We start from the raw sequence: 26,311 nt of genomic DNA, 5'->3' as shown, positions 1-26,311 counted from the left end.
TGTAGATTAGCTTTCTAGTCTCAGCTCACCACTAAAAACATAGAAACTAGTTATTTTAACTGTTCAGACTGAAAGTAGTCTTTGTTCTGTTTTTGTTTTTGTTTTCCCATTGCTTGATAAAGTGTTCTAAATTGTGTTTTTAAAGAGTCCTCTTTAAGGACACAATATGTCAACGGAAATTAAAAAAGAAGCAAAACTGGTCTTCCTTTGCTAGGCAATTGCAGTATCATTCGCTTTAGTGACTTTCTGATTTAGAAATTGTTCTTTGCCCACCTGATACCTCAGTGAACTTTGCTAATGAAAGTAAAGTTCTTCTTGAGTTGTATCTTTGACCCTTCAACTCTATAATTTCAAAAGCCATAAACCTTATTCAGGGAAGGATATAAACTCATTGTTCTGGCTTCTTCTCCACTGCACAGACCTGACTTCCAAGCTCAGCACTTGATCTGACCTCCGGTCTACTTTTCCAGCCAAAATGCCTGCTAACTTCAATGGAACGTGGGAAATGGAAAAGAATGACAACTTTGAAGGCTACATGAAGGCTTTAGGTAAGTGTCAAAACATGAAGGGGGTCGGGGACATTGGTCGGGGACAATGAGCGCAACTAAAAAGAAAAACCGTAGCAATTTTACTCTTGTACCTTGACAGAGGCTCTTGGTTAGTCTCATAGAGGGTACTAAAGCAATTTATTGAGATTCAGTAATTCAGTGCTTGAGATAATAGTTTGCAAAAGACACAAGTGACGGTTTGACTCAAGCGTAATGATGGCAACTCGATTTCAAAATAATAACATGAACATGAAAATCTTGAATAAGAAGGTGCATAATTTTACAATAGATACAACTATGTGTGCCCGTCTTAGCTGTGCATTTGAAAATAGGTAGCAAGTAAGCGGTGCTAAGATACAAATTCTTTCTCTAGAGAATCATGTTAACTTTTATTCAGATTTCGTGGACACTCATGTTTTACTCAGGGCCAGTAAAGCCCCAAGGCTTTGAAAGCAGGAAAAAAAATCCTTTCTGCATCGACAGCTTGTTTTTGTACTGTCAAATTCAGTCCATCATGTTTTATGGTAGCTTGCTCACTAAATATGAAGGGAGAATGGAACTTTAACTGCTTGTACTATTAGAACAGCATTTCATGTTTGAGCCGTTGAATAGAAATTAAATTGAGTGACTCAGTTATGTGAAAACAAATGATTTTTTAAGCTATCCAATATTAGAGATCTCATCCATGGGATATTACGGATTCAAGCTATGAAAAATATGTTGCATGGTGGACACTGCAGGACAAAAAAAATACATTGTACTTTGATATTTTGTTCTCTTTCTACATGCGTGGTCACATAGTGATTACAGTGTTCTATCCAGTATCATTGTTATATTGTTAAACATTATACATTATAAATGTTTTTATATTAATGTCTGTCTGCCCCTCTAGACTATAAGCTCATTGTGGCTTGGGACGTGTCTATCAACCCTGTTGTGTATTGTAAACAATCAATTCATCAATCATTTATTGAACACTGTGTGATGATGATGATACTAAGGCCTTGGGAGAATATATACTTAGTACAGTGCTCTGCACACAGTAAACACTCAATAAATATCATTGATGATATTCATTCATTCAATCATATGTATTGAGTGCTTACTGTTTGCAAAGCACTGTACTAAGCCCTTGGAAGAGTACAATATAACAACACACAGACACATCCCCTGCCCAAACGTTCCCTGCCCACAAGGAGCTCACAGTCTAGAGGGGGAGACAGACATCAATATGCATAAATAAATAAATTACAAGTACATACATACGATGTTGGTGGTGATAGTGCTGTAATACTCTATTTTGAAGTATCTGGAAAATGAGTCATTATAAAAGACGTGAGATATAGTCATTTTAAAAATAAACCTCTCCCTTCTTTTTATAAGATTCCCCAGCAGCCTGGAAACTAAGAATGATAGTTGCAGCCTCTCCACCTTTTCTGGATGATTTTAGGCTGCTCTTTACACGTCTTCATATTTGTTTCCCTTAATGTAATTTTTTTCAATGGTATTTGTTAAGCACTTACCATGTGCCAGGCATTGTTCTAAGCACTGGGGTCATGTCCATGACTGGGGTCATGAGAAGCCGTGTGGCTCATTGGAAAGAGCCCGGGCTTTGGAGTCAGAGGTCATGGGTTCAAATTCCGGCTCCGCCAATTGTCAGCTGTGTGACTTTGGGCAAGTCACTTCACTTCTCTGTGCCTCAGTTCCCTCATCTGTAAAATGGAGATTAAGACTGTGAGCCCCCCGTGGGACAATCTGATCACCTTGTAACCTCCCCAGATCTTAGAACAGTGCTTTGCACATAGTAAGCACTTAATAAATGCCATTATTATTATTATGTCTGTGTTCTGCTGTCATCGCTGACCCATAGCAATGCCATGGACATTTGCCTCCCAGAACGCTCCACCTTCATCTGCAATCATTCTGCTACTGTATCCATAGTTTTCTTAGTAAAAATATGGAAGTAGTTTACCATTGCCTTCCTCTGTTCAGTAAAATTGTGTCTCCACCCTTGACTCTCTCCCATGCTGCTGCTGCCCAGGACAAGTGAGTTTTGATTTTTAGCAAATTGCCTTCCACTCGCTAGCCACTGCCCAAGCTAGGAATGGAATGGGTATGCCTTTGCTTGACTCTCCCTCCCGTATCCAAGATGGGTAGATGACTGGAAACTCTCCAGATGTGCTCCTGGGAGGGAAAAGCGCTGGGGTAGACAAAAGATAATCAGGTTGGACATAGTTCCTGGCCCCTGTGATGCTAACAGTCTTTATCCCTTTTGCCCAGCGTCAACCCTTTTAGACTGTGAGCCCACTGTTGGGTAGGGACTGTCTCTATATGTTGCCAACTTGTACTTCCCAAGCGCTTAGTACAGTGCTCTGCACACAGTAAGTGCTCAATAAATATGATTGATTGATTGATTTATCCCCATTTTACATAGGAAATAAGGTAAGTGACTTGCCCAGAGTTACACAGAAGACAAGTGGAAGAGCCAGGAAGAGAACCCAGGTCCTCTAATGCCCAGGCCATAGGGAGTCCACTAGGCCACATTGCTTCTGTAATTTGGAAGTTTTCTGGGGTTTAATGTCAAATGATAAAGCTCTTTGATGGCCTTAATTAAAAGAAATTGTTGGACCAAGGCTCCACTCAAAAAAGAAGCTTTTACTTGTGTAATAGAATGAGCAGCCCCTCCCTGTTCTTTCCACCTCTCCTCACTTGCTCACTTCCTCCCACCTCCCTCACCCACGTTTGAATTTCTTTAATTCTCTGATTAAATATAGCCGTGGAGAGAGTTCTTAGTAATGTAAAGAGATGTGTTTGCATGTCCTTTAATATAATCCCTGGTTTCCTTTCTTCTGACACTCTAATGTCTTTATAATATTTACCAAGGGGTTTAATCTGCACGCAGCACCAATTGGAATGGAGGGTTGGCAGTTTTCCACTACATTTGGGTTGAGTAGACAGCTGATGAGTCAGGGAGAAGGCATCTTCAAATTAGGTCTTGAATTACGTCTCTGGTTTGGATTTCTGCCCAGCGTCAATTGATCAGACAATTGCCAACTCTGCCCCAGGGTGTACAGTGGGGATGAGGCCTCTAAGGTTTCTTCTTTTGGGGAATAGAAATTGTCTAGTTGAAAGTACTGATCTTCAGGGATAAAGGAAGAAGGACCAGACTAGCTGTAGAAAAACCAGATTATTATAGTGGGTGGTAGAAGTGGGGGAAGCATGGATATTCGTTGCGAGGCAGGATCAATTTAAGACGCTGAAGAACTCCAGACATTGGAAGTCGGGGTCCCCCAAGGTCAAGGGGGTCAAGGTCCCTGCATCCCTAGGGCATGGAGAAGAGCACGGGCATTGGAGTCAGAGGTCATGGGTTCAAATCCCGGCTCCGCCAATTCTCAGCTGTGTGACTTTGGGCAAGTCACTTAACATCTCTGTGCCTCAGTTACCTCATCTGTAAAATGGGGATGAAGACTGTGAGCCCCCCGTGGGACAACCTGATCACCTTGTAACCTCCCCAGCGCTTAGAACAGTGCTTTGCACATAGTAAGCGCTTAATAAATGCCATCATTATTATTATTATTAACATTCACTTCTCTTCGTGGAAATGCCAAGACCATCACTAAGGAAGCAGTATGACCTAGTAGATAAAGCACGGGCCTGGCAGTGAGAATTCATTCATTCATTCAGTCTTATTGAAGACTCGTACTTATTGAGCGCTTACTGGGTGCAGAGCACTGGACTAAGCGCTTGGGAAGTACAAGTCGGCACCATATAGAGACGGTCCCTACCCAGCAAAGCGCTCACAGTCTAGAAGGGAGAGACAGACAACAAAACAAAGCATGTAGACAGGTGTCAAAATCATCAGAAAAAAATAGAATTAAAGCTATATACACATCAATCCCTCCTCCACCACTCATCTGCTGTGTGACGTGGGGAAAGGCACATAACTTCTCTGGGGCTCAGTTTCCTCAACTGTAAAATGGGGATGAAGACTGTGAGCCCCATATGGGACAGGGACCGTGTCCACCCTGAATAGCTTGTAATAATAATAATGATGGCATTTATTAAGCGCTTACTATGTGCTAAGCCCTGTTCTAAGCACTGGGCACTGTTGTATCTGCCTCAGCGCTTAGTACAGTGCCTGGCACATAGTAAGTGCTTAACAAATGTCATCATCATTACCACATTTTGTTGGAACTAGTGGCAGGGTGAAGGAAGCAGGGGTGGGGGAAATTGCTTCTAAGAAAGTCATGATACACTGCTCCTTAGCTGCCACGGAGGGAGGTTATCGCCGATCCCTTTCCCACATCCTCCCTCTAGACTGGAACTTCCTCATTCATTCATTCATTCAATCGTATTTATTGAGCGCTTACTGTGTGCAGAGCACTGTACTAAGCGCTTGGGCAGTACAAGTTGGCAACATATAGAGATGGTCCCTACCCAACAACAGGCTCACAAACTAGTTCCTCCCCATCCATCTAAGCCAGACCATCACTTTCCCCACTTTCAAAGCCTTACTAAGATTACATTTCCTCCAAGAGGCCTTCCGTGATTTAAGCCCTCTTTTAATAATAAGAATGATAATAATGGCATTTATTAAGCACTTACTATGTGCAAAGCACTGTTCTAAGCATTGGGATATGTATGAGGTTATTAGGTTGTCCCACTTGAGGCTCACAGTCTTGATCCCCATTTTACAGATGAGGTAACTGAGGCACAGAGAATAATAATAATAATAATGGCATTTATTAAGCACTTACTATGTGCAAAGCACTGTTCTAAGTGCTGGCACTTTTAAGTGACTTGCCCAAAGCCACACAGCTGATAAGTGGTGGAGCCGGGATTAGAACCCATGACATCTGACTCCCAAGCCCGGGCTCTTTCCACTGAGCCACACTGCTGCTCTGTGTTTAGCGGAACATGTATACTGTGTGTTCAATTGAACAAATTTTCTATGCCTCTCCCCACCAACACCCAGTGAGCCACATTTACTGAAATGTTGAGGAACCCTAGACCAGGAAACCTGTTAAATTATAAAAATAATAATAATGATAATAATAATGGTATTTTGAAGGGCTTACTCTGTGCAAGGCACTGGGGTGGTTAGAAGCAAATCTAGTTGGACACAATCCCTGTCCCACACGGTGCTCATGGTCTTGATCCTCATCAGATAAGGTAACTGAGGCCCAGAGAGGTGAAGTGACATGCCCAAGGTCACATAGCAGACAAGTGGCAGAGCCGGAATTAGAACCCAGGTCCTTCTGACTCCCGTGCTATAGCCACTACACCATGATATTATTCCAATTGATCCTAGCCTAGGGATGGACCTAACCTTAGTAGCCTCTCTGGCTTTCTGAATTTATCTGAACCTTCTTTTATTTTAAAATGTTATTTGTTAAGCACTTACTACATGCCAGGCACCATACTAAGTGCTGGAAGAGATGCAAGCTGCAGTCTTAATCCCCATTTTACACATGAGGTGACAGAGGCACAGAGATGTTAAGTGACTTGTCCAAGGCACATACCAGGCAAGTGACAGCATGGCGATAAGAACCCAGGTCCTTCTGAATCCCAGGCCAGTGCTCTATCCACTAAATCATGCTGCTTTTCAACCTTCTTGAAGCCCAGTGATATTTTCTGCATGTACAGAATGAAGTGTGCTAGTTGAAAAGCTTCTACTTTGGTTTGTCCGTGGTGTCCCCAGAGCTATATCAAATTGTCACCAGATGGTGTCAAACTTGGGAGATACTGTTGGTAGCCAACACAGATAAAGAAATCTTACCTTTCTTGTCTTATGACACCCAAATCTACATCTTGACACCCAAATCTACATCTCTGCCCCCTGCTCTCTCTCCCTCCCTTCAGGCTCAGGTATCCTCCTGCCTTCAGGACATCCCCATCTGGATGTCTGCTCACCATGTAAAACTCAATAAGTCCAAGACTGAACTCCTTATCTTCCGTCCCAAACCCTGCCCTCTCCCTGACTTTCCCGTCACTGTAGACAGCTCTACCATCCTTCCCGTCTCACAGGCCTACAACCTTGGTGTCATCCTCGACTCCACTCTCTCGTTCACCCCTCACATCCAGTCTGTCACCAAAACCTGCCGGTCTCACCTCCACAACATCACCAAGATCACCGCTACCTTGCTGGTTCAATCTTTCATCCTATCTTGACTGGATTACTACATCAGCCTCCTTTCTGATCTCCCATCCTCCTGTCTCTCCCCACTTCAGTCTATACTTCATGCTGCTGTCCAGATCATCTTTGTGCAGACATGCTCTGGGCTTGTTACTCCCCTCCTCAAAAATCTCCAGTGGCTACCAATCAATCAGCACATCAGGCAAAAACTCCTCACTCTCGACTTCAAGGCTGTCCATCCCCTCGCCCCCTCCTACCTCATCTTCCTTCTTTCCTTCTACAGCCCAGCCTGCACCTTCCGCTCCTCTGCCACTAACCTCATCACTGGGCCTTGTTCTCGCCTGTCCCGCCGTCGACCCCCGGCCCACGTCCTCCCCCTGGCCTGGAATGCCCTCCCTCCACACATCCGCCAAGCTAGCTCTCTTCCTCCCTTCAAAGCCCTCCTGAGAGCTCACCTCCTCCAGGAGGTCTTCCCACATTGACCCCTCTTTTTCCTCTCCTCCTCTCCATCTCCCCTGGCCCTACCTCCTTCCCCTCCCTGCAGCACCTGTATATATGTTTGTACAGATTTATTACTCTATTTATTTTACTTGTACATATTTACTATTCTATTCATTTTGTTAATGATGTGCATCTAGCTTTATTTCTATTTAATCTGATGACTTGACACCTGTCCACATGTTTTGTTCTGTTGTCTGTCTCCACCTTCTAGACTGTGAGCCCATTGTTGGGCTCCACCTTCTAGACTGTGAGCCCATCTCTATTTGTTGCCAACTTGTACTTCCCAAGCACTTAGAACAGTGCTCTGTACACAGTAAGCACTCAATAAATACGATTGAATGAATGAATAAAGAAGAGGATGAGGGGACACACAAGAGGGAGAACCACTCCTTCTGTATTTGGTGACTAGGCTAGGATCAATTGGAATAATGTCATGGCGTAGTGGATAGAGCATGGGCCTGGGAGTTAAAAGATCATGGATTATCATCATCATCATCATCATCATCGTCATCATCATCATCATCATCATAATAATAATGGCATTTATTAAGTGCTTACTATGTGCAAAGCACTGTTCTAAGCACTGGGGAGGTTACAAGGTGTTAAGGGCTTTCTATATGCCAAGCCCTGTTCTAAGTGCTGGGGTAGATACAGGGTAATGAGGTTGTCCCACATGGGGCTCACACTATTAATCCCCATTTTACAGATGAGGTAACAGAGGCACAGAGAAGTGAAGTGACTTGCCCAAAGTCGCACAGCAGACAGGTGGTGGAAGTGGGATTAGAACCCATGATCTCTGGCTCCCAGGCCCGTGCTCTTTCCACTAAGCCATGCTGCTGGCTGTGCCGCTTGTCTGCTATGTGACCTTGGGCAAATCCCCCTACATTAACTCTATATCAAAAAACAACAGTTTTCCCCTCCCTACCAACCTCCTCTGAGTTTTCTGAAGCCAAAAGATGGGATGGCAGAGTGTGGGTTCCTGCTCCTTGGGGGACCACTTTTTAAAAAAAAATAATTTTAATTATCTTTGTTAAGCACTTACTTTGAGCCAGGTACTGTACTAAGCACTGGGGTAGACACAAGCTAATCAGATTGGAAACAGCCCAAGTCCCTCAGTGGACTCTCAGACTTAATCCCCATCTCCCTCTTCTAGACTGTGAGCCTGTTGTTGGGTAAGGATTGTCTCTATCTGTTGCCAAATTGTACTTTTGAAGCACTTAGTACGGTGCTCTGCACACAGTAAGTGCTCAATAAATATGATTGAACGAATGAGACACAGAGAAATGAAGTGACTTGCCCAAGGTCACACAGCAGACATTGGCAGAGCTGGAATTAGAACCCAGGTCCTTCTGATTCCCAGGCCTGGGCTCTAACCATTAGATGACACTGCTTCACCTTCCTCAGTCCCAGATCCTGGTGTTCTATGGTTTGGAAAGATAATACTCATTCAATCATATTTATTGAGTGCTTACTGTGTGCAGAGCACTATACTAAGCGCTATAATATAATATATATAATATAGTATATATAATAACACAATTAATATAATATAATATAATAATACATAATATAATATAATATAATATATATATAATAGAATAGAATAGAATATATAATATAATATGATACTATATAATATAATATATAATATAATATGCTATAATATAATATGATATGATATAATATATAATATGATATGATATGATATGACATAAAATAATATGATATGATATATAACATAATATAATATATATAATATAATATAATACAACATAATATAATATAATATAATATAAAATACAATACAATATAATATAATATAATACAGTATAATATAATATAATATAATATAATATAATATAATATAATATAATATAATAATTGTAGTACTTGTTAAGCACTTAATCAGTTTGAACACAGTTCCTGTCCCACATGGGGCTCACAGTCTTAATTTCCATTTTACGGATGGGGTAACTGAGGCTCAGAGATTTGAAGTGACTTACCCAAGGTCACACAGCAGATACATAGTGCAGTCAGGATTAGAACCCAGGGCCTTAAGACTCCCAGGCCTATTCTTAATCCACTAAAACATGCTGCCACCTCTTCCCTCTCTTCCAGGTTTTCATGAGCTTCAGTCATGTCCCCTCTCAGCCTCCTTTTTTTCACTGTGGAGTCTTAAACCTTTCAATCTAGAAATGGATAGCGCCTGATTTGAAGAAATATTTTCCATTCCCTTCTCCCTGCATCCACCCTCCAGAATCAAACCAAGTCGGACTGACTCCCTGGGGTACCTTGTCCATCTCAACTGTAAACATTCTGGTATTTTGGAAATACAGGGTGGGCTCCCAAAATGTCCCAGCTTAGTGCTGAATGATAAAATATGCCCAGTTAATGGAAAACAATTTGAAAAATCTGTATTGCTGCCCAAAGTAGATATCTAAATTATCCCTTTAATTAATGTTTGGTTTACACTATCATGAAAATCCATGGGATTTATTTTTTCATTTTGAAAGCAGATACGCAAAGTGCTAGGGATTTTCTAAGGCATAATAACATTAATATATTACCAACTTAATGTTCTAGAACTACTGGATTGTAAATAATGGGATTGCTTTCTAAATTCAGAGTCGTTTAAGCGTGGGTTTATTCTATTGCAACAGCTGAAAAATCATCTGTGCTTTGTGAGCAAGAAATAGTTTGCCTTCTTTGCAATTAAAATGTAAACTATAAGGAGAGTATAGGGCTTGCTACTTGGAGTTGTTTCTGGGTGGGGTCCACCTCCAGCCAGCCAATCAATCAATCAATCAATCAATTGTATTTATTGAGCGCTTACTATTTGCAGAGCACTGTACTAAGCGCTTGGGAAGTACAAATTGGCAACATATAGAGACAGTCCCTACCCAACAGTGGGCTAACAGTCTAAAAGGGGGAGACAAAACCAAACATACTAACAAAATAAAATAAATAGAATAGAATAGTACAAGTAAAATAAATAAATAAAAAGAGTAATAAATATGTACAAACATATATACCTATATACAGGTGCTGTGGGGAAGGGAAGGAGGTAAGATGGGGGGGATGGAGAGGGGGACGAGGGGGAGAATATATATATATACATATTTATTTATTTATTTTATTTGTACATATGTATTCTATTCATTTTATTTTGTTAATATGTTTTGTTTTGTTCTCCGTCTCCCCCTTCTAGACTGTGACCCCCCCTGTTGGGTAGGGACCGTCTCTATATGTTGCCAACTTGTACTTCCCAAGCGCTTAGTACAATGCTCTGCACACAGTAAGTGCTCAATAAATATGATTGAATATAGAATATATAGAATATATACATTAAGTGCTATGGGGCTGAGGTGGGGTTAATAAAGGAGGGAAATCCAAATGCAAGGGTGAGGCAGAAGAGAGAGGGAGCAGAGGAAATGGGGGCTTAGTTGGGGAAGGCCTCTTTGAGTAATCAATCGGTGATACTTTTTGAGCCATTACTGTGTGCAGAGCACTATATACTAAACACTTGAAGAGGACAGTACAATAGAGTGGGAAAATAAGACCCCTGCCAAAAATTTGGACAGCTTTGTCCAAGCACTTAAGGTAGTAATAAGCGTAGTAGTAGTAGTAGTAGTAGTAGTAGTAGTAGTAGTAGTAGTAGTAGTAACGATATTTATTAAGTGCTTACTGTGTATGAAGTACTGTACCGAGTGCTGGGAAAGAAAAAAAAAGGTGGAAATTAGTTATGGTCCCTGTCCTTCGGTGGGAGAAGAAGCGTGCACAATCTAAAACTGAAACAAAAAGATGCCCAGGGATCCTGAGTTAGCAAATCTTTGTGAAATTAACTTTCATGAGTAATTTCTCATGTGGACACTTTACCATGTTTGCTATTGGATACTGGGGAAGCTACCAAATGACACCTGAGTTAGAAGGACTTGGGCATTTCAGTAAAAGATGCTCAGAAACCATGCTCCTTTTTATCAATTAAAAGAAATGGCATGGAACTAAGAAGCAGGTATTCCTTCCAGGCCGCTACTCATGGCTGTAGACATGGTTGATATTTGAAGTATTAATGAGTTCAAGTTCCAAGCCTATTGAAGCTGAACTTTGAGAGATCCATTCATTCATATGATGGATACGTAGGCATTTTTGTCACTTAATTTACAAATAGCTCTGCCCTTTAAGCAAGAAACTGTAGCATATTCACAAGCACATTACAAAGTATTTTAATATAAGATACCAGAGCAGTATTTCAACTCTATGGTTTACTTTGTTCAAAATGCAGTCATGGGAAGTATGCTTTAATAAAGCCTCTCCTGATTTTATGCAACAGTTACACAACTATTATTCAGAAATTGCTTGCCTTTGGACCGTTTCCTCTGAGAGACCTGAATTTCAAGTTACCTGGAGCTAAGTCAGGCTCAGAGATACCATTAATCCATATTTCAGATGAAATATAGTTGATAACCCTTGAGTGAAAAAGACTGAAAAAAATAACCCTCCCAAATAAAAACAGCTCCTTTTGCTACCTGGCTGCGGCCAAACTGTTTTCTCAATCCGATTAGTGATTTGAGAACAACCCAATGAATCCAGTGGCAGAAAATGTGGTTCAGCCGCAGTAGACAACGTCGAGGAGACAGTGATTAACTTGCATGCGGGAAAATACGTGTGAAAGCCAAAGGGTGGTTAACAGGCCAAACCATTTTTCAAACTCCTGGAGCAAACTGTCAGATGATTTCATTTACATAAGGCCCCGTAATAACATTCTCTGTCAGCTGGTGAGAAATATTTATTAGTTCTGGTAGAGCTGTTGGCAATAGATGTACTATCCATGGTAGACCGTGTCATGGGCGCAAAGCATATTCTTAGTTTAGATGTATCTTTCTTAGCATTCAGGTGCAAGTGATCCTTTGTATTAGGGGAGCCTCCATTATGAATACAGTACAGCTTGTGAAAAAGACTCAAACCATATAATTATGCATAATAATAGGAAATCAAATAAAATGGATGATTCTGGCTGGCTTTGACTTTCTGTCGTTTTCGATTTCTGCAGAAGCTAGGAAATGACATGTCTTCTTCCCATCAATTTTGGACTTTACCAGGATTTCTTTCCTCCTGTGTGTCACATGACTGATGAAGCAAGCCGGCTCTCCTTTCCAGGATCTTTACTGATATATGGGTGGCACTGATTACCTTTCACTTACTCCATGTCATAGGGCTTGCTAGTTAACTCACTTTCCCTGTGCAGTCTGGCTCAGCCGGAGCAGAGAAATATCATATGCCTTTATATCATTTTTTCTGCTAGCTAAATTTATACATATTCAGAATCTGTAGAACGTTCTTCACTGAAGTTTATCAACTTGAAGTCTAAACTCCTTGGCCTCCTGCTCTAGTCAAAGACATTTCTCTTTCATGGAATCTCACGAATCACCGTGAAAAAAATAAAATGAAGATTTGCCATCATATTGGTAGCAGAAGAACCAAAATAAACTATTTTCAACAGCTTAGTAATGGAAGTCAACTGAAATATTTTAGGTGGAGAGGAAAAGGGAGCATTTCTTCGCACTTTGGTTTCTGTACCCTGCAGGCTGTGCTGCTTAAAAGTACTAATGGTTGGCTCTCTAAACTTTTCAGGCCCCTGAATAAACTGTTATAGACCTGCATGAGGAATTTAAAGAGTATAAAATGTGCTGTCCCCCAGTTTGAGTTTATTTCCGAGAGCCAGAGGTTCAGGAAATAATAAATGCTTGGGAAAGATGGCATGTGATAGCGGTGGTAATATAACTTTCATCAGTCTGTGAAAGGTAAATCCAAAAATAAATAGGATTATAACCCAACTAGGTCAAGAGGTTCCTGAAGCTATAGAAAAAAAAAAGTACAAATACTGTGTTTGGATTCTAAAGTGGTGAATATATTACCTAGGGAGAGAAGTTGCTTAACTTAGAGTGATGTTTTGGAAATGTAGTTTGGGGCATATGAGGATCCTCCTAGGAGTAAAGCAATCTGATGAGGAAATGGGATAAGCAGGGGCAATGACACACTTTGGCCTAGTGGAAAAAGCACAGGGCGGAGAGTCAGAGGACCTGGATTCTAATCCCAGCTCCGCCCATGTCTGCTGTGTGACCTGCAGGTCATTTAACTTCTCTTTGGGCATCAGAATCTCTATTCTCCCTCCTTTAGGTTGTGAACTAACCTGATTATCTTGTACGTATCCCAGCACTTAATGCAGTGTTTGGCACATAATGAGAACTTAATAAGTATAATAATAATAATAATAGTTAATAACAATAATAATCAAGAGCAACATTCATATGGGAAGGGGCCAGGTGAGGCAGTCAAGGGTAGAGACTGTGGAGAGTTGGGGAGCGTTAACAAGATCCCATGTCTGACAAGAGTCAGACACCTTCAGGGTCTTCTAGACTGAGAGCCCACTGTTGGGTAGGGACTGTCTCTATATGTTGCCAGCTTGTACTTCCCAAGCGCTTAGTACAGTGCTCTGCACACAGTAAGCGCTCAATAAATACGATTATAGACTATTCTGAGAGAAGACTGGCATCTCAGCCAATACGGTTAAACTCCACACCCCAACAGGGGCAGAATTGACCTCTAATAGATGCAGGAAGAAGGGAAGGGAAGGAGTTGGAGCTGTGTGTCAGCTCTAAGGGGATATCTCTGCGCTGCTCTGAGACCCAGCCAGAATTGATCTTCAGGTGGTAAATGTATTTCTCTCTACCTAAGCTATATCTGAGGTAAAAGGCAAACTAGAGAGAGTTCATTCAGTCATAATCCCTATTTGGGGGTAACTCCAGACTAAACCCAGTCCCCAGCATTTTCCCCAAGTCAAACTCTCTAACACAGCCTAATCGCACGGTTTGTTATCAGATCTTCAGCATTGCCCTGACAGTCCTGAACCTGAGAGGCTGTAAATTTTACCTTGCAAACCTTTTCTTTAGTAGTCTCTATTGAGATCTTTCCCATTGGTGTTACTATTTAAATCCTGACTTTAATCATCTCTCGTTGGGACGTTTGGTTCAGTCATGCTTGCTGGGGCCTTCCACAGAACTTCCATTTGGGTCCTGCTTGGAGTTCCTAGTGCTGTATCTTTCTTTGTTGTCTTGAGCTGTCGAGCTCTCCCCCTCGTCCCCCTCTCCATCCCCCCATCTTACCTCCTTCCCTTCCCCACAGCACCTGTATATATGTATATATGTTTGTACATATTTATTACTCTATTTTACTTGTACATATCTATTCTATTTATTTTATTTTGTTAGTATGTTTGGTTTTGTTCTTTGTCTCCCCCTTTTAGACTGTGAGCCCACTGTTGGGTAGGGACTGTCTCTATATGTTGCCAACTTGTGCTTCCCAAGTGCTTAGTACAGTGCTCTGCACACAGTAAGCGCTCAATAAATATGATTGATTGATTGATTGATTGAGTTGTGGCCAACTCATAGCGACACCATAGACACATCTCTCCCAGAACACTCCCACTTCCATCTGCAATCGTTCTGGTAGTGTATCCATAGAATTTTCTTGGTAAAAGTATGGAAATGGTTTACATTGCATGTTTACAGGTAAACCTGAATCTCCACCCTCGACTCTCTCCCATGATGTTGCTGCCCAGCACAGTGAAGTTTTGACTTGTAGCAGATGGCCTTCTACTTGCTAGCCACTGCCCAAGCTAGGAATGGAATGGGTAGGCCTCTGCTTGACTCTTCCTCCTGTAGTCGTGACTGGTAGAGTACTGGAAACTCTTCAGGTGTAAACCTGAGAGGGGGTATCTTTCTCTAGTACTTATAAATACTGAATAGATGGTTTGAGGCTTCACTTGTGGGTATACCCATTGTTGGGCAGGGACCTTAGTACAGTGCTCTGCACACAATAAGTGCTCAATAAATACGACTGAATGAATATACAGCAAAGTAGCCCCAATTTTGAATCAATGAAAAATTGTTGGCACCTGGTAGGGCGAAGTTGGAGAGTGGATTCGTTATTGTAAAGGTGAAGATGCCCTGGGCTGTGGTGGAAGGGAAGGTGAAAGGAAAGGTTATAAACTAGACTGAGAATTACTACGCAATTTAGAACCCAGCGTGGCTCAGTGGAAAGAGCACGGGCTTTGGAGTCAGAGGTCAGGGGTTCAAATCCTGCTCCGCCACTTGTCAGCTGTGTGACTTTGGGCCAGTCAGTTAACTTCTCTGTGCCTCAGTTATCTCATCTGTAAAATGGGATTAAGACTGTGAGCCCCACATGGGACAACCTGATCACCTTGTAACCTCCCCAGCGCTTAGAACAGTGCTTTGCACATAGTAAGCGCTAAATAAATGCCATTATTATTATTATTATCATTACCCACTAGCAAAGGTTTAGTGTCCCCCTGGCCTGGCAGATCCTACATCCTGAAAGTTCGCAATTCCAGCTCTATCTCCTGTTGCAAATCACATATCTACTTGGCACCTCTGTTTTTCCATCTGGAATGAGGGAGAGGCTCTACAAAGCTTGTCACCAGCTGCGGTGATATTATGAAAGAGTTACTCTTTGTAAAGTGCTTGAGAGAAGGACCACATACTTTCAAACTACTCTCTCTTACTCAATTATTATGATTATTGCTCATATTATTATTCACACTCAATATTTAAAATGACAATCAGTTCTTGGTGAATGATTTGGAAGGAGCTTAAATGTCATGTTTGGCAGCCAAAGCTACTGGCAAAGTTACGTTATAAATAATAATGATGGCATTTCTTAAGTGCTTACTATGTGCAAAGCACTGTTCTAAGCACTGGGGAGGATTCAAGGCGATCAGGTTGTCCCAGGTGGGGCTCACAGTCTTAAACCCCATTTTACACATGAGGGAACTGAGGCACAGAGAAGTGAAGTGACTTGCCCAAAATCACACAACTGACAATTGGCGGAGATGGGATTTGAACCCATGACCTCTGACTCCCAAGCCCGGGCTCTTTCCACTGAGCCACGCAAGTTTGAGTCTATAAATTTGGGTCTACAAATTCTCAGCTTGAACATTCAGGGCTCTACAACTCAAGTTTCTTCACCTCAAAAGAACGGACACCTCTTGTTTTTCAGTTAAATAAGGAATCCGAATTTGCATGTGATTTTGATTCAGATCAGTAAATGCAGAGTTTATTATAGAATCAGCCAAGTGTTGGCCAGTGTATCAGAAACTTAACTATTTTGCTTGCCAACAGATATTGATTTTGCCACCCGCAAGATTGCCGTCCATCTGAGCCAAACCAAAGAAATCGAACAAAATGGTGACTCCTTCAAGACAAAAACTTTGAGCACTTTCCGAAACTATAACGTGGACTTCACTGTTGGTGTGGAATTTGAGGAGCATACTAAGGGTCTTGACAACAGAAATGTAAAGGTATTAACCTGTAATTTCATTTTTCATTTGCACAGGGGTTAATATTAGGGCTTCTCTTCCTGGAGATTTCTCAAGGGCCCGGTCTTAAAGAGCACATAGTGTGCCCATCTCAGTAAATTTTATATTGTAAATTTGTGGCTTCTTTTTGAATCAGTCATATTCCTGTTTCATTTGTACGCATGGAAGGGTAGTTAACTGTCCTTCCCCACTGATGGTAGCCCTGCTAGTGGTGTGATTTTATTTGTGAGTAGGGAGTGATTAAGAGTCCATCTCCAATGGACTCATCTGGAAATTGTTCTTCGCCATACTGATATATTTGCAGTGTCTGATGCTGTTTAAAAATCAGCTTCCAGCTTCCTGGTCTTCACGAAGCCTCTACTCCAGGAGAGCAAGTCCCCTCATGATAGGTTTCGGGCAGCTGCTGGTTGCTAAACCACATTGTTTGAAACTGCCCCCCTCCAAAACTGTCTTTAATTCTTCAGTTTGGCTTCCGTTTTATGTCCACCCCATTTCACTTCACCATACGGCTGCAGCTTGACTATCATCGTGAGATCTTTGAGTGCTAGAGACCATGTCTCTCCAGCGTGGCTTAGTGAAAAGAGCACGGGCTTGAGAGTCAGAGGACATGGGTTCTAATCCTGACTCCACCACTTGTTTGCTGTGTGATCTTGGGCAAGTCACTTAACTTCTCTGTGCCTCAGTTACCTGATCTGTAAAGTGGGGATTAAGACTGTGAGCCCCCTGTGGGACAACCTGATCACCTTGTAACCTCCCCAGCAATTAGAACAGTGCTTTGCACATAGTAAGTGCTTAATAAATGCCATCATTATTATTATTATTACTATTACTCCTCCTACTACTGTTACTGTGGGCGGGGAACATGTCTACTGTACTCTCCTGGACACTTAGTAGAATGCTCTGCACACAGTAAGTGCTCAGTCAATACTATTGATTGATTGATTTGTATTGTCCTGTTTTCCCCACCCTGCTCTGGCACTTCTCTGGAGTCCTCCACACCCTCGAATTTTATTCTAAGGCCATGAAAAGCTAGGATCAGCATTCATTAATTAATTCATTCATTCAATAGTATTTATTGAGTGCTTACTGTGTGCAGAGCACTGAACTAAGCGCTTGGGAAGTACAAGTCGGCAACATATAGAGACGGTCCCTACCCAACAACGGGCTCACGGTCTAGAAGGGGGAAACAGACTACAAAACAAAACATGTGGACAGGTGCCAAGTCCTCAGAGCAAATAGAATTAAAGCTAAATGCACATCATTAACTGAATAAATAGAATAGTACATATGTACAAGTAAAATAGAGTAATAAATCTGTACAAACATAAACAGGTGCTGTGGGGAGGAGAAGGAGGTAGGGCGGGGGGGATGGGGAGGAGGAGAGGAAAAATGGGGCTCAGTCTGGGAAGACCTCCTGGAGGAGGTGAGCTCTCAGTAGGGCATTGAAGGAAGGAAGAGAGCTAGCTTGGCGGTTGTGCGGAGGGAGGGCATTCCAGGCTAGGGGGATGATGTGGGCCGGGGGTCAACGGCGGGACAGGCGAAAATGAGGTATGGTGCAGAGATTAGTGGTGGAGGAGTGGAGAGTGCAGGCTTGGATGTAGAAGGAGAGAAGGGAGGTGAGGTAAGAGGGGGTGAGGTGATGGACAGCCTTGAAGCCGAGAGTGAGGAGTTTTTGCTTGATGTGTAGGTTGACAGGCAGCTACTGGAGATTTTTGAGGAGGGGAGTAACAAGCCCAGAGCGTTTCTGCACAAAGATGATCCAGGCAGCAGCATGAAGTATAGACTGAAGTGGGGAGACACAGGAGGATGGGAGATCAGAGAGGAGGCTGATGCAGTAATCCAGTCGGGATAGGAGGAGAGATTGAACCAGCAAGGTAGCGGTTTAGATGTAGAGGAAAGGGCGGATCTTGGCGATGTTGTGGAGGTGAGACCGGGAAGAAGATATCAGCAAGAAGGGGTGAGCTGGAGCTTTAGCTGGTAGTTTATCCAGTTTGTTTAAAGTATGCTCTCTGTTTTGGGAAGGCAAAAGTGTTAGCTTAACAGTCGTTACTCTGATTCACTGATATTTAATTAATTTTAGCCAACTTTATTTTATTGTTGAACAACTGATTTTATGGATATCTAATTTGGATTAGTGAAATTTTATACCCACTCTTGGCTATGGAATTCCAGGGGGACAAACTATTATTATTAAAAAACATAGTAAATACATTGAAATGTGCAAATTTCACATACAGAATGATTTTTGCAAAATGCAATTTTACGTCCATTTCCTTTGTTATTAAATTGTTTAATCAATGGCTCTAACCCGACTCCCACTACCGGTATTTGATTTGTCTGCTATTTGATTCCTGCAGACACTTGTGACCTGGGAGGGTGATAAACTTGTATGCGTCCAAAAGGGCGAGAAGAACAACCGAGGTTGGAAACAGTGGATTGAAGGTGACAAACTGTACTTGGTAAGAGTTGGTTTTATTCATTCATTCATTCCATCGTATTTATTGAGCGCTTACTGTGTGCAGATCACTGTACTAAGTGCTTGGGAAGTACAAGTCGGCAACATATCCTTCAGCTTTCATTTCATTTCATTTTCAGTTGGAGGAACTGAAAATAAAACCCAGCATTTACCTATTACTTTAGATCTGGAAGGAAAACAGCCTCATTCAACCAATCAGAATTCTAGCTAAAAGACTGTTATGAATAAAACAAGAAAGTATTTCCATAATGCTCAGGGGAAAATCACTGAAGACAATCCACACTGCAGGTTTTGTGAGTTTTTCAGTTAAAAAAAAAAAAAGAAATCAAACAGCTGATATGAAAACCATAGAATCCAGGGAGAAATACGGTGAATCTGAGGCCAAATGGGCCTGTAAAGGAAAGGAGTCCACAGAGAAGGAGTGTGGCCTAGTGGAAAGAGCACGGGCTTGGCCATCAGAGGTCACGGGTTCTAATCCCGACTCTGCCCCTTGTCAGCTGTGTGACTTTGGGAAAATAACTTCACTTTTCTGTGCCTCAGTTACCTCATCTGTGAAATGGGGATTACAACTGTGAACCCAATGTGGGACATGGACTGTGTCCAACCTGATCACTTTCTATCTCTCCCAGTGCTCAGAACAGTGCTTGGCATGTAATAAGCACATAACAAATACCATAAAAAAGTATGTGCTTCTAGACAAAATCCTGGAATCTGGAGGGTAATCACCAAAGGAGTTAGCAGACATGGGGCATAAAATCCAATGGTTAAAGGATTGTTTGGCTGTAGCTCTTATTTTAGACACGTTAAACATAATTTTGCAATGTAGTATTTTGCATTTTTTTACCCAGTAGTTTGATATTTGGGCCTCTGGCTTTGGAGTCAGAGGTCATGGGTTCAAATCCCGGCTCTGCCAATTGTCAGCTGTGTGACTTTGGGCAAATCACTTAACTTCTCTGTGTCTGTTATCTCATCTGTTAAATGGGGATTAAGACTGTGAGCCCCCCATGAGACAACCTGATCACCCGGTAACCTCCCCAGTGCTTAGAACAGTGCTTTGCACATAGTAAGTGCTTAATAAATGCCATCATTATTATTATTATTATTCGAGGTTGACCTTTGTCACTCAACTGGCCACTGTTTTAACTCTGCAGTTTTCTCACATTGTCCTAAAATCAGTCAGTGGTGAATAAAAGCTACTGTTTTCCTTTAAGCAGGAAACAAAGTCCCAATCGCCTGGCAGGAAGAATTTTATAACCCCACAGCAATCAAAATTCAAAATTTGCCAATAATCCACCTGAGAGAAGTTCCAACTATAAGCACCAGAACTCAAGCCAAGGCCCTAGTAAGAAAGACCCAGTGGGCTGAAGTGTCATTTTACTGAACATTTTTCTCCCAGTCTCTTGTCCTTAAAGACTTCTCCACACCCTTTTTATAACTCACTTGATGCTTGAGTGCTTCTAATAAATTAAAGCATGTTGTTTTAATCAGAGAGTATGCAAAATCCCACTATTAGAGTGCAGTTTCGAAGCATTTTTCATTTTGATAGTTTTTAAGGCTCAATTCAAGTGTCACAATCTAATTACTGCAACCCACAGTGCATGCCAGCTGATTGGACACATAAAATGTGCTTAAAAAAAAAATACCTGAAAGTCTTTGTTAATGTGGTCACTCAGTTCATCTGTCACAAATGTCAAGAAGAGTTCTAGACGTTGGGAACAAAGAAGGTGGTTGCCTCCTACATATTTACCAATTGTTTTAATGTTGCAGGAACTGACATGTGAAGACCAGCTGTGCCTTCAAGTCTTTAAGAAGAAATAATAACTGATCAGGAAACCCATTGACTTCCAAGTCAGTAGTTTTATTTACTTTGGGCAGAGGCTCTAGGAGGTCCTCTATCTACCATACCTGTCTCATCGAGATGTCTGAATGGATGGATGGATTTTTAACAACAAATTTGCACTGGTGACAACCAAAACTTTCTCCTCTGCAACTGGAATTAAATAAAATTCACTTTGAGTCTCGTAACCCCTGGTCTCCTTCGTTTCTAGGATAAGTTGATCATTTTTTAGCATCTAGTTTGCAAATCCTCAACTCATAAGTCGAACCCACAGAATCAACCAATAGTATTAATTGAGCACTTACTGCATGCCAGTCACTAGACCAAGTGCTTGGGTGAGAACAGTAGAATGAGTTCATTCATTCAATGAGTCGTATTTATCGAGCGCTTGCTGTGTGCAGAGCACTGTACTAAGCGCTTGGGAAGTACAAGTTGGCAACATATAGAGACGGTCCCTACCCAACAATGGGCTCACAGTCTAGAAGGGGGGAGACAGACAACAAAACACATAGACGGGTGTCAAAATTTTCAGAACAAGTGGAATTATAGCTATACGCACATCATTAACAAAATAGAATGGTAAATATGTACAAGTAAAATAAATACAGTAATAAATCTGTACAACTATATACAAGTGCTGTGGGCAGGGGAAGGGGGGAGGGGATGAGGAGGAGGAGGAGAAGGAGATCCCTGCTCTCAAGAAGCTTCATTTATTCATTCAATTGTGGTTACTGAGCACTTACTGTGTGCACGGCACTGCAAGTGCTTGGGAAAACACAATAGAACAATAAACAAACGTTCCTCGCTCACAACAAGCTTACAGTCTAGAGGGGGGAGACAGACATTAATATAAATAAATGAATTACAGATATGTACATACATGCTGCGGGGCTGGGAGAGGGGAAGAATAGAAGCCCGCAATAGGATGAAAACTCAGATTTTCCTTAAGGGTAGCAATTTATTATTGTAACATTTTAGTATTCAAGTGTTCTAATGTCCATGGAAGAACTCTGTGGTCAGAGGGCCAGGACTTTAGGGGGACCAAACCTAATAACACATTTTCCTTCTCTCAAGACCCACCCATCACCAGACACCCTGAACACCGCAGGAAATGAGCGTTGTTTTTTCTGCCACAATGTTTCCAGGATCCACTGGCTTTTGAGTTGAATACAGTCTTCATTCCTCTCAAGCAAACCTACTCACTGTTCTCACCCCCATCTCTCTCATCATCACCCTCTTGCTCGCATCTTCCCTGCTGCTTGCTCTGTACACAAAAGCACTCAATAAGCATGACTGAATGAATGAATGTGATAGACCACAGCTGCCCTCTCTTTAAAACTCTCAATCTAGAGTAGGCAATCTAGTTGGGGAGACACTTGAATAAATTACAGGTGGAAGGAAGAAGAAAAAGGGAATAGGTACATGCGTTAAAGCTTAAATGGTGGGGTAAGTAAGAGACACAGAATGGCCTAGTGGAAAGAGCACAGATGTGGGGGTCAGAGGACCTGGGTTCTAATCTCTGCTCCACCACTTACCTGCTGTGTCACCTTGGACAAATCGCTTAACTTCTCTATGCCTCTGTTTTCTCATCTGCAAAACGGGGATTCAATACTTGTTCTCCTTCCTACTGTGAGCCCCATGTGGGACCTGTTTATCTTGTATCTACCCCAGTGCTTAGTACAGTGCTGGTCATATGGGAAGCACACAACAAATAGCACAATTCTTATTACTATGATGAGGTTAAGAGTATTAATTGCGCAGAAATACTGAAGTGGAAGTTGAGGGGAAATTTTGAGGGGAAACAGGGAAGGTGAGATGAATAAGGGAAGTCTTTCTGAAAGAGGTGTAATTTTGGAAGGGCTTTAAAGGGGGGACAGCTGTGGTCTATCAGATTCATTCATTCAATCATGTTAATTGAGCGCTTACTGTGTGCAGAGCAAGTAGCAGGGAAGACGCGAGCAAGAAGGTGGTGACTGGAGAGATGGGGGTGAGAACAGTGAGTAGGTTCGCTTGAGAGGAATGAAGACTGTATTTAACTCAAAAGCCAGTGGATCCTGGAAGCACTGTGGCAGAAAAACCGACGTTCATTTCCTGTGGTGTTCAGGGCATCTGGTGATGGAAAATTTAGGTGGGTCTCGAGAGAAGGAAAATGTGTTACTTGGTTTGGTCCCCCTAAAGTCCTGGCCCTCTGACCACAGAGTTCTTCCACAGACATTAGAACACTTGAATACTAAAATGCTACATTACTAAATTGCTACCCTTAAGGAAAATCTGAGTTCTCATCCCAAGCCAGTGTTCTTTCTAATGAACTCTGTTCTGAGCCACTAAGAATTCAATTTCAGAGGCCTGGATGACTAGACAATAAATAATAGTATGGTATGTGCTACTTTGGAGACTTTAACTTAATTAATCTCCACAGTAGCTCAGTTGAGTAGTAGGGAAAGAGAGCACACAGAGAATGTCATTGATCTGAGGTTACAGTCTGAGGTGGTAGAGGACTTGCGCATAAACCTTTTAAAAGAGGAAGATAATTTTGTCACCGTTTTGGCTAAAGTCCATTAATGCTTCTTGTACTGCATTGGTATTCATCACACCAACAGCAAGTCAGTACTACTATTAGCGATAATAGTATTTATTGAGTTCCCATTTTTTTAAATGATATTTCTAAAGCACTTACAATGTGTTGAACACTGTTGTAAACACTGGTGTAGTTACACCTTAATCAGGCCAGATACAGTCCATGTCCCACATGGTGCTCACAGTCTAAGAAAGAGGAACAATAGGTATTGAATCCCAACTTTTTTGCAGTTGAGGCAACTGAGGCACATAGGAGTAAAGTCGCATGCCCAAGGTCAAACAACAAGCAAGTAGCAGAGGCAGGATTGAAACTCAGGTCCTCTGTTTCCCAGTCCCGTGCTGAACTCCTAGGCTATGCTGCTTCCCATTGATTGTGATCCATTATATTAACATTTGCTAACTTGGGTGCTGAGAATTAATCGGGGAAGACTTGCTGGAGGAGATGGGATTTTAGGTGATCTTTGAATGAGGGGAGCTCTGTAATCTGTCAGATTTGGGGAAGGAGGGGAAACAGCATGGACAAGGGAACAAAATTGGGAGAGGCAAGAGAGAGGTGCAGCTAAGTTAGCTTGAGAAAAGCAAAGAGAATGAGCTAGAGAATAGTTTGAGAAGAGAGCGGATATGTAAGGAGGTGGGGTGAGTTGATTGAGAACCATCATCATCATCATCATCATCAATCGTATTTATTGAGCGCTTACCATGAAACTGTGCATGAGAAGTGTTTTTTTTTAATGGTATTTGTGAAATTTACCATATACCAGACATTGTACTAAGCACTAGGGTAGACACAAGCTAATCAGATTGGTCACCGTCCCTGTCCCACCTGGAACTCACAGTCTTACTTTTAAGTCTTAGTCACAGTCTTAATCCCCATTTTATAGATGAGGGAAGGGAGGCACAGATAAATGAAGTGCCTTGTCCAAGGTCACACAGCAGACAAGCAACTTGGGCAAGTCACTTCATTTTGCTTACTGCAGAAGGACAGGGGAAGTCAGTGGGGAAATGTGTACCAAATGACTCGCCAGGATGGTCCATGCAGCAGTGTGCAATATAGCCTGAAAGCCACCCACTCCAATTACCTGGCTCCGTCTCAGGTGTGATCTCCCTAAAATCTTCTTTTCACCTCTCCAGTCCTGTTGTCCTTCAGCCCCTATTCAACTCTCCCATCCTTCCCAGCATTATCTCATGAGGAGATAGCCAACCTCTTCTTAAAATTCATTCATTCATTCAATCGCATTTATTGAGCGCTTACTGTGTCCTCCTCCCCATCCTCCCACCCTACCTCCTTCCCCTCCTTCTTCAATCATATTTATTGAGCACTTACTGTGTGCAGAGCACTGTACCAAGCGCTTGGGAAGTACAAGTTGGCAACATATAAAGACGGTCCCTACCCAACAGTGGGCTCACAGTCTAGAAGGGGGAGACAGAGAACAAAACAAAGCATATTAACAATATAAAATAGATTGAATAAATATGTACAAATAAAATAAATGGAGTAATAAATATGTACAACCATATATACATATATGCAGGTGCTGTGGGGAGGGGAAGGAGGTAAGGTGGGGGGGATGAGGAGGAGGGGGAAAGGAAGGAGGGGGCTCAGTCTGCGAAGGCCTCCTGGAGGAGGTGAGCTCTCAGTCGGGCCTTGAAGGGAGGAAGAGAGCTAGCTTGGCGGATGTGGGGAGGGAGGGCATTCCAGGCCAAGGGGAGGACATGGGCTGGGGGTCGACGGTGGGACAGGCGAGAACGAGGCCCAGTGAGGAGATTAGCGGCGGAGGAGCGGAGGGTGTGGGCTGGGCTGGAGAAGGAGAGAAGGGAGGTGAGGTAGGAGGGGGCGAGGTGATGGACAGCCTTGAAGCCCAGGGTGAGGGTGAGGAGTTTCTGCCTGATGCGTAGGTTGATTGGTAGCCACTGGAGCCACAGCACCTGTATACATGTTTGTACAGATTCATTACTCTATTAATATTACTTGTACAAATTTACTATTCTATTTATTTTGTTAATGATGTGCATCTAGCTTTACTTCTGTTTATTTTGATGACTTGACACCTGTCCTCATGTTTTATTTTGTTGTCTGTCTCTCCCTTCTAGACTGTGAGCCCGTTGTTGGGTAGGGACTGTCTCTATTGCCAACTTGTACTTCCCAAGCGCTTAGTACAGTGCTCTGCACACAGTAAGCACTCAATAAGTACTATTGAATGAATGAATGCAGAGCACTGTACTAAATACAAGTCGGCAACATATAGAGATGATCCCTATCCAACAACGGGCTCACAGTTTAGAAGCAGCATGGCTCAGTGGAAAGAGTCCGGCCTTTGGAGTCAGAGATCCGCCACTTGTCAGCTGTGTGACTTTGGGCAAGTCACTTAACTTCTCTGTGCCTCAGTTACCTCATCTGTAAAATGGGGATTAAGACTATGAGCCCCCCGTGGGACAACCTGATCACCTTGTAACCTCCCCAGCGCTTAAAACAGTGCTTTGCACCTAGTAAGTGCTTTATAAATGCCATTATTATTATTATTATTAGAAGGGGGAGACAGGCAAAACAAAACATGTAGACAGGTGTCAAAATTGTCAGAACAAATAGAATTAAAGCTATATGCACATCATTAAAATCTACCCCTCCACCTGAGCTTCCCACCCCATCCATTTGCACCTTATAAAAACACTCATCCTCTCCCTTCCTCTGTTCCTGACCACCATCTTAAACAACTTCCCTTTCAGTGGCCCCTTCCCTGCTACTTGTGAATAAGGCTGTGTTTTCCAATCTTAAAACAACCTCCCTTGATTCCATGGCACCATCAAGGATTCTCCTCTCACCCTCCTACCTTTCCTTTAATGT

At 42.2% G+C, this 26,311-nt stretch overlaps 1 protein-coding gene across 4 annotated transcripts in view; it reads left to right on the top strand.

Annotated features, from left to right (window-relative positions):
* RBP2 (retinol binding protein 2) overlaps positions 1–21,070 on the top strand; it is a 104,625-nt gene extending 83,555 nt beyond the window's left edge. For 2 of the 4 annotated variants that reach the window (XM_038748298.1, XM_038748289.1), the window contains exons 2-5: positions 420–548; positions 16,383–16,561; positions 18,937–19,038; positions 20,823–21,070. In XM_038748298.1, the coding sequence (XP_038604226.1) occupies positions 476–548; positions 16,383–16,561; positions 18,937–19,038; positions 20,823–20,873 (405 nt within the window). In that variant the 5' untranslated portion in view covers positions 420–475 and the 3' untranslated portion in view covers positions 20,874–21,070. The remainder of the gene's footprint in view (positions 1–419; positions 549–16,382; positions 16,562–18,936; positions 19,039–20,822) is intronic. The other 2 variants (XM_038748280.1, XM_038748272.1) reach the window with 1 other exon arrangement.
* Positions 21,071–26,311: the final 5,241 nt, after the last annotated feature.

This window comes from Tachyglossus aculeatus, chromosome 1 (assembly GCF_015852505.1).
Source record: "Tachyglossus aculeatus isolate mTacAcu1 chromosome 1, mTacAcu1.pri, whole genome shotgun sequence".
NCBI classification, from domain to species: domain Eukaryota; kingdom Metazoa; phylum Chordata; class Mammalia; order Monotremata; family Tachyglossidae; genus Tachyglossus; species Tachyglossus aculeatus.
Note: the sequence above shows the minus strand (reverse complement) of the source record. Positions and strands in the feature narration are given on the sequence as shown.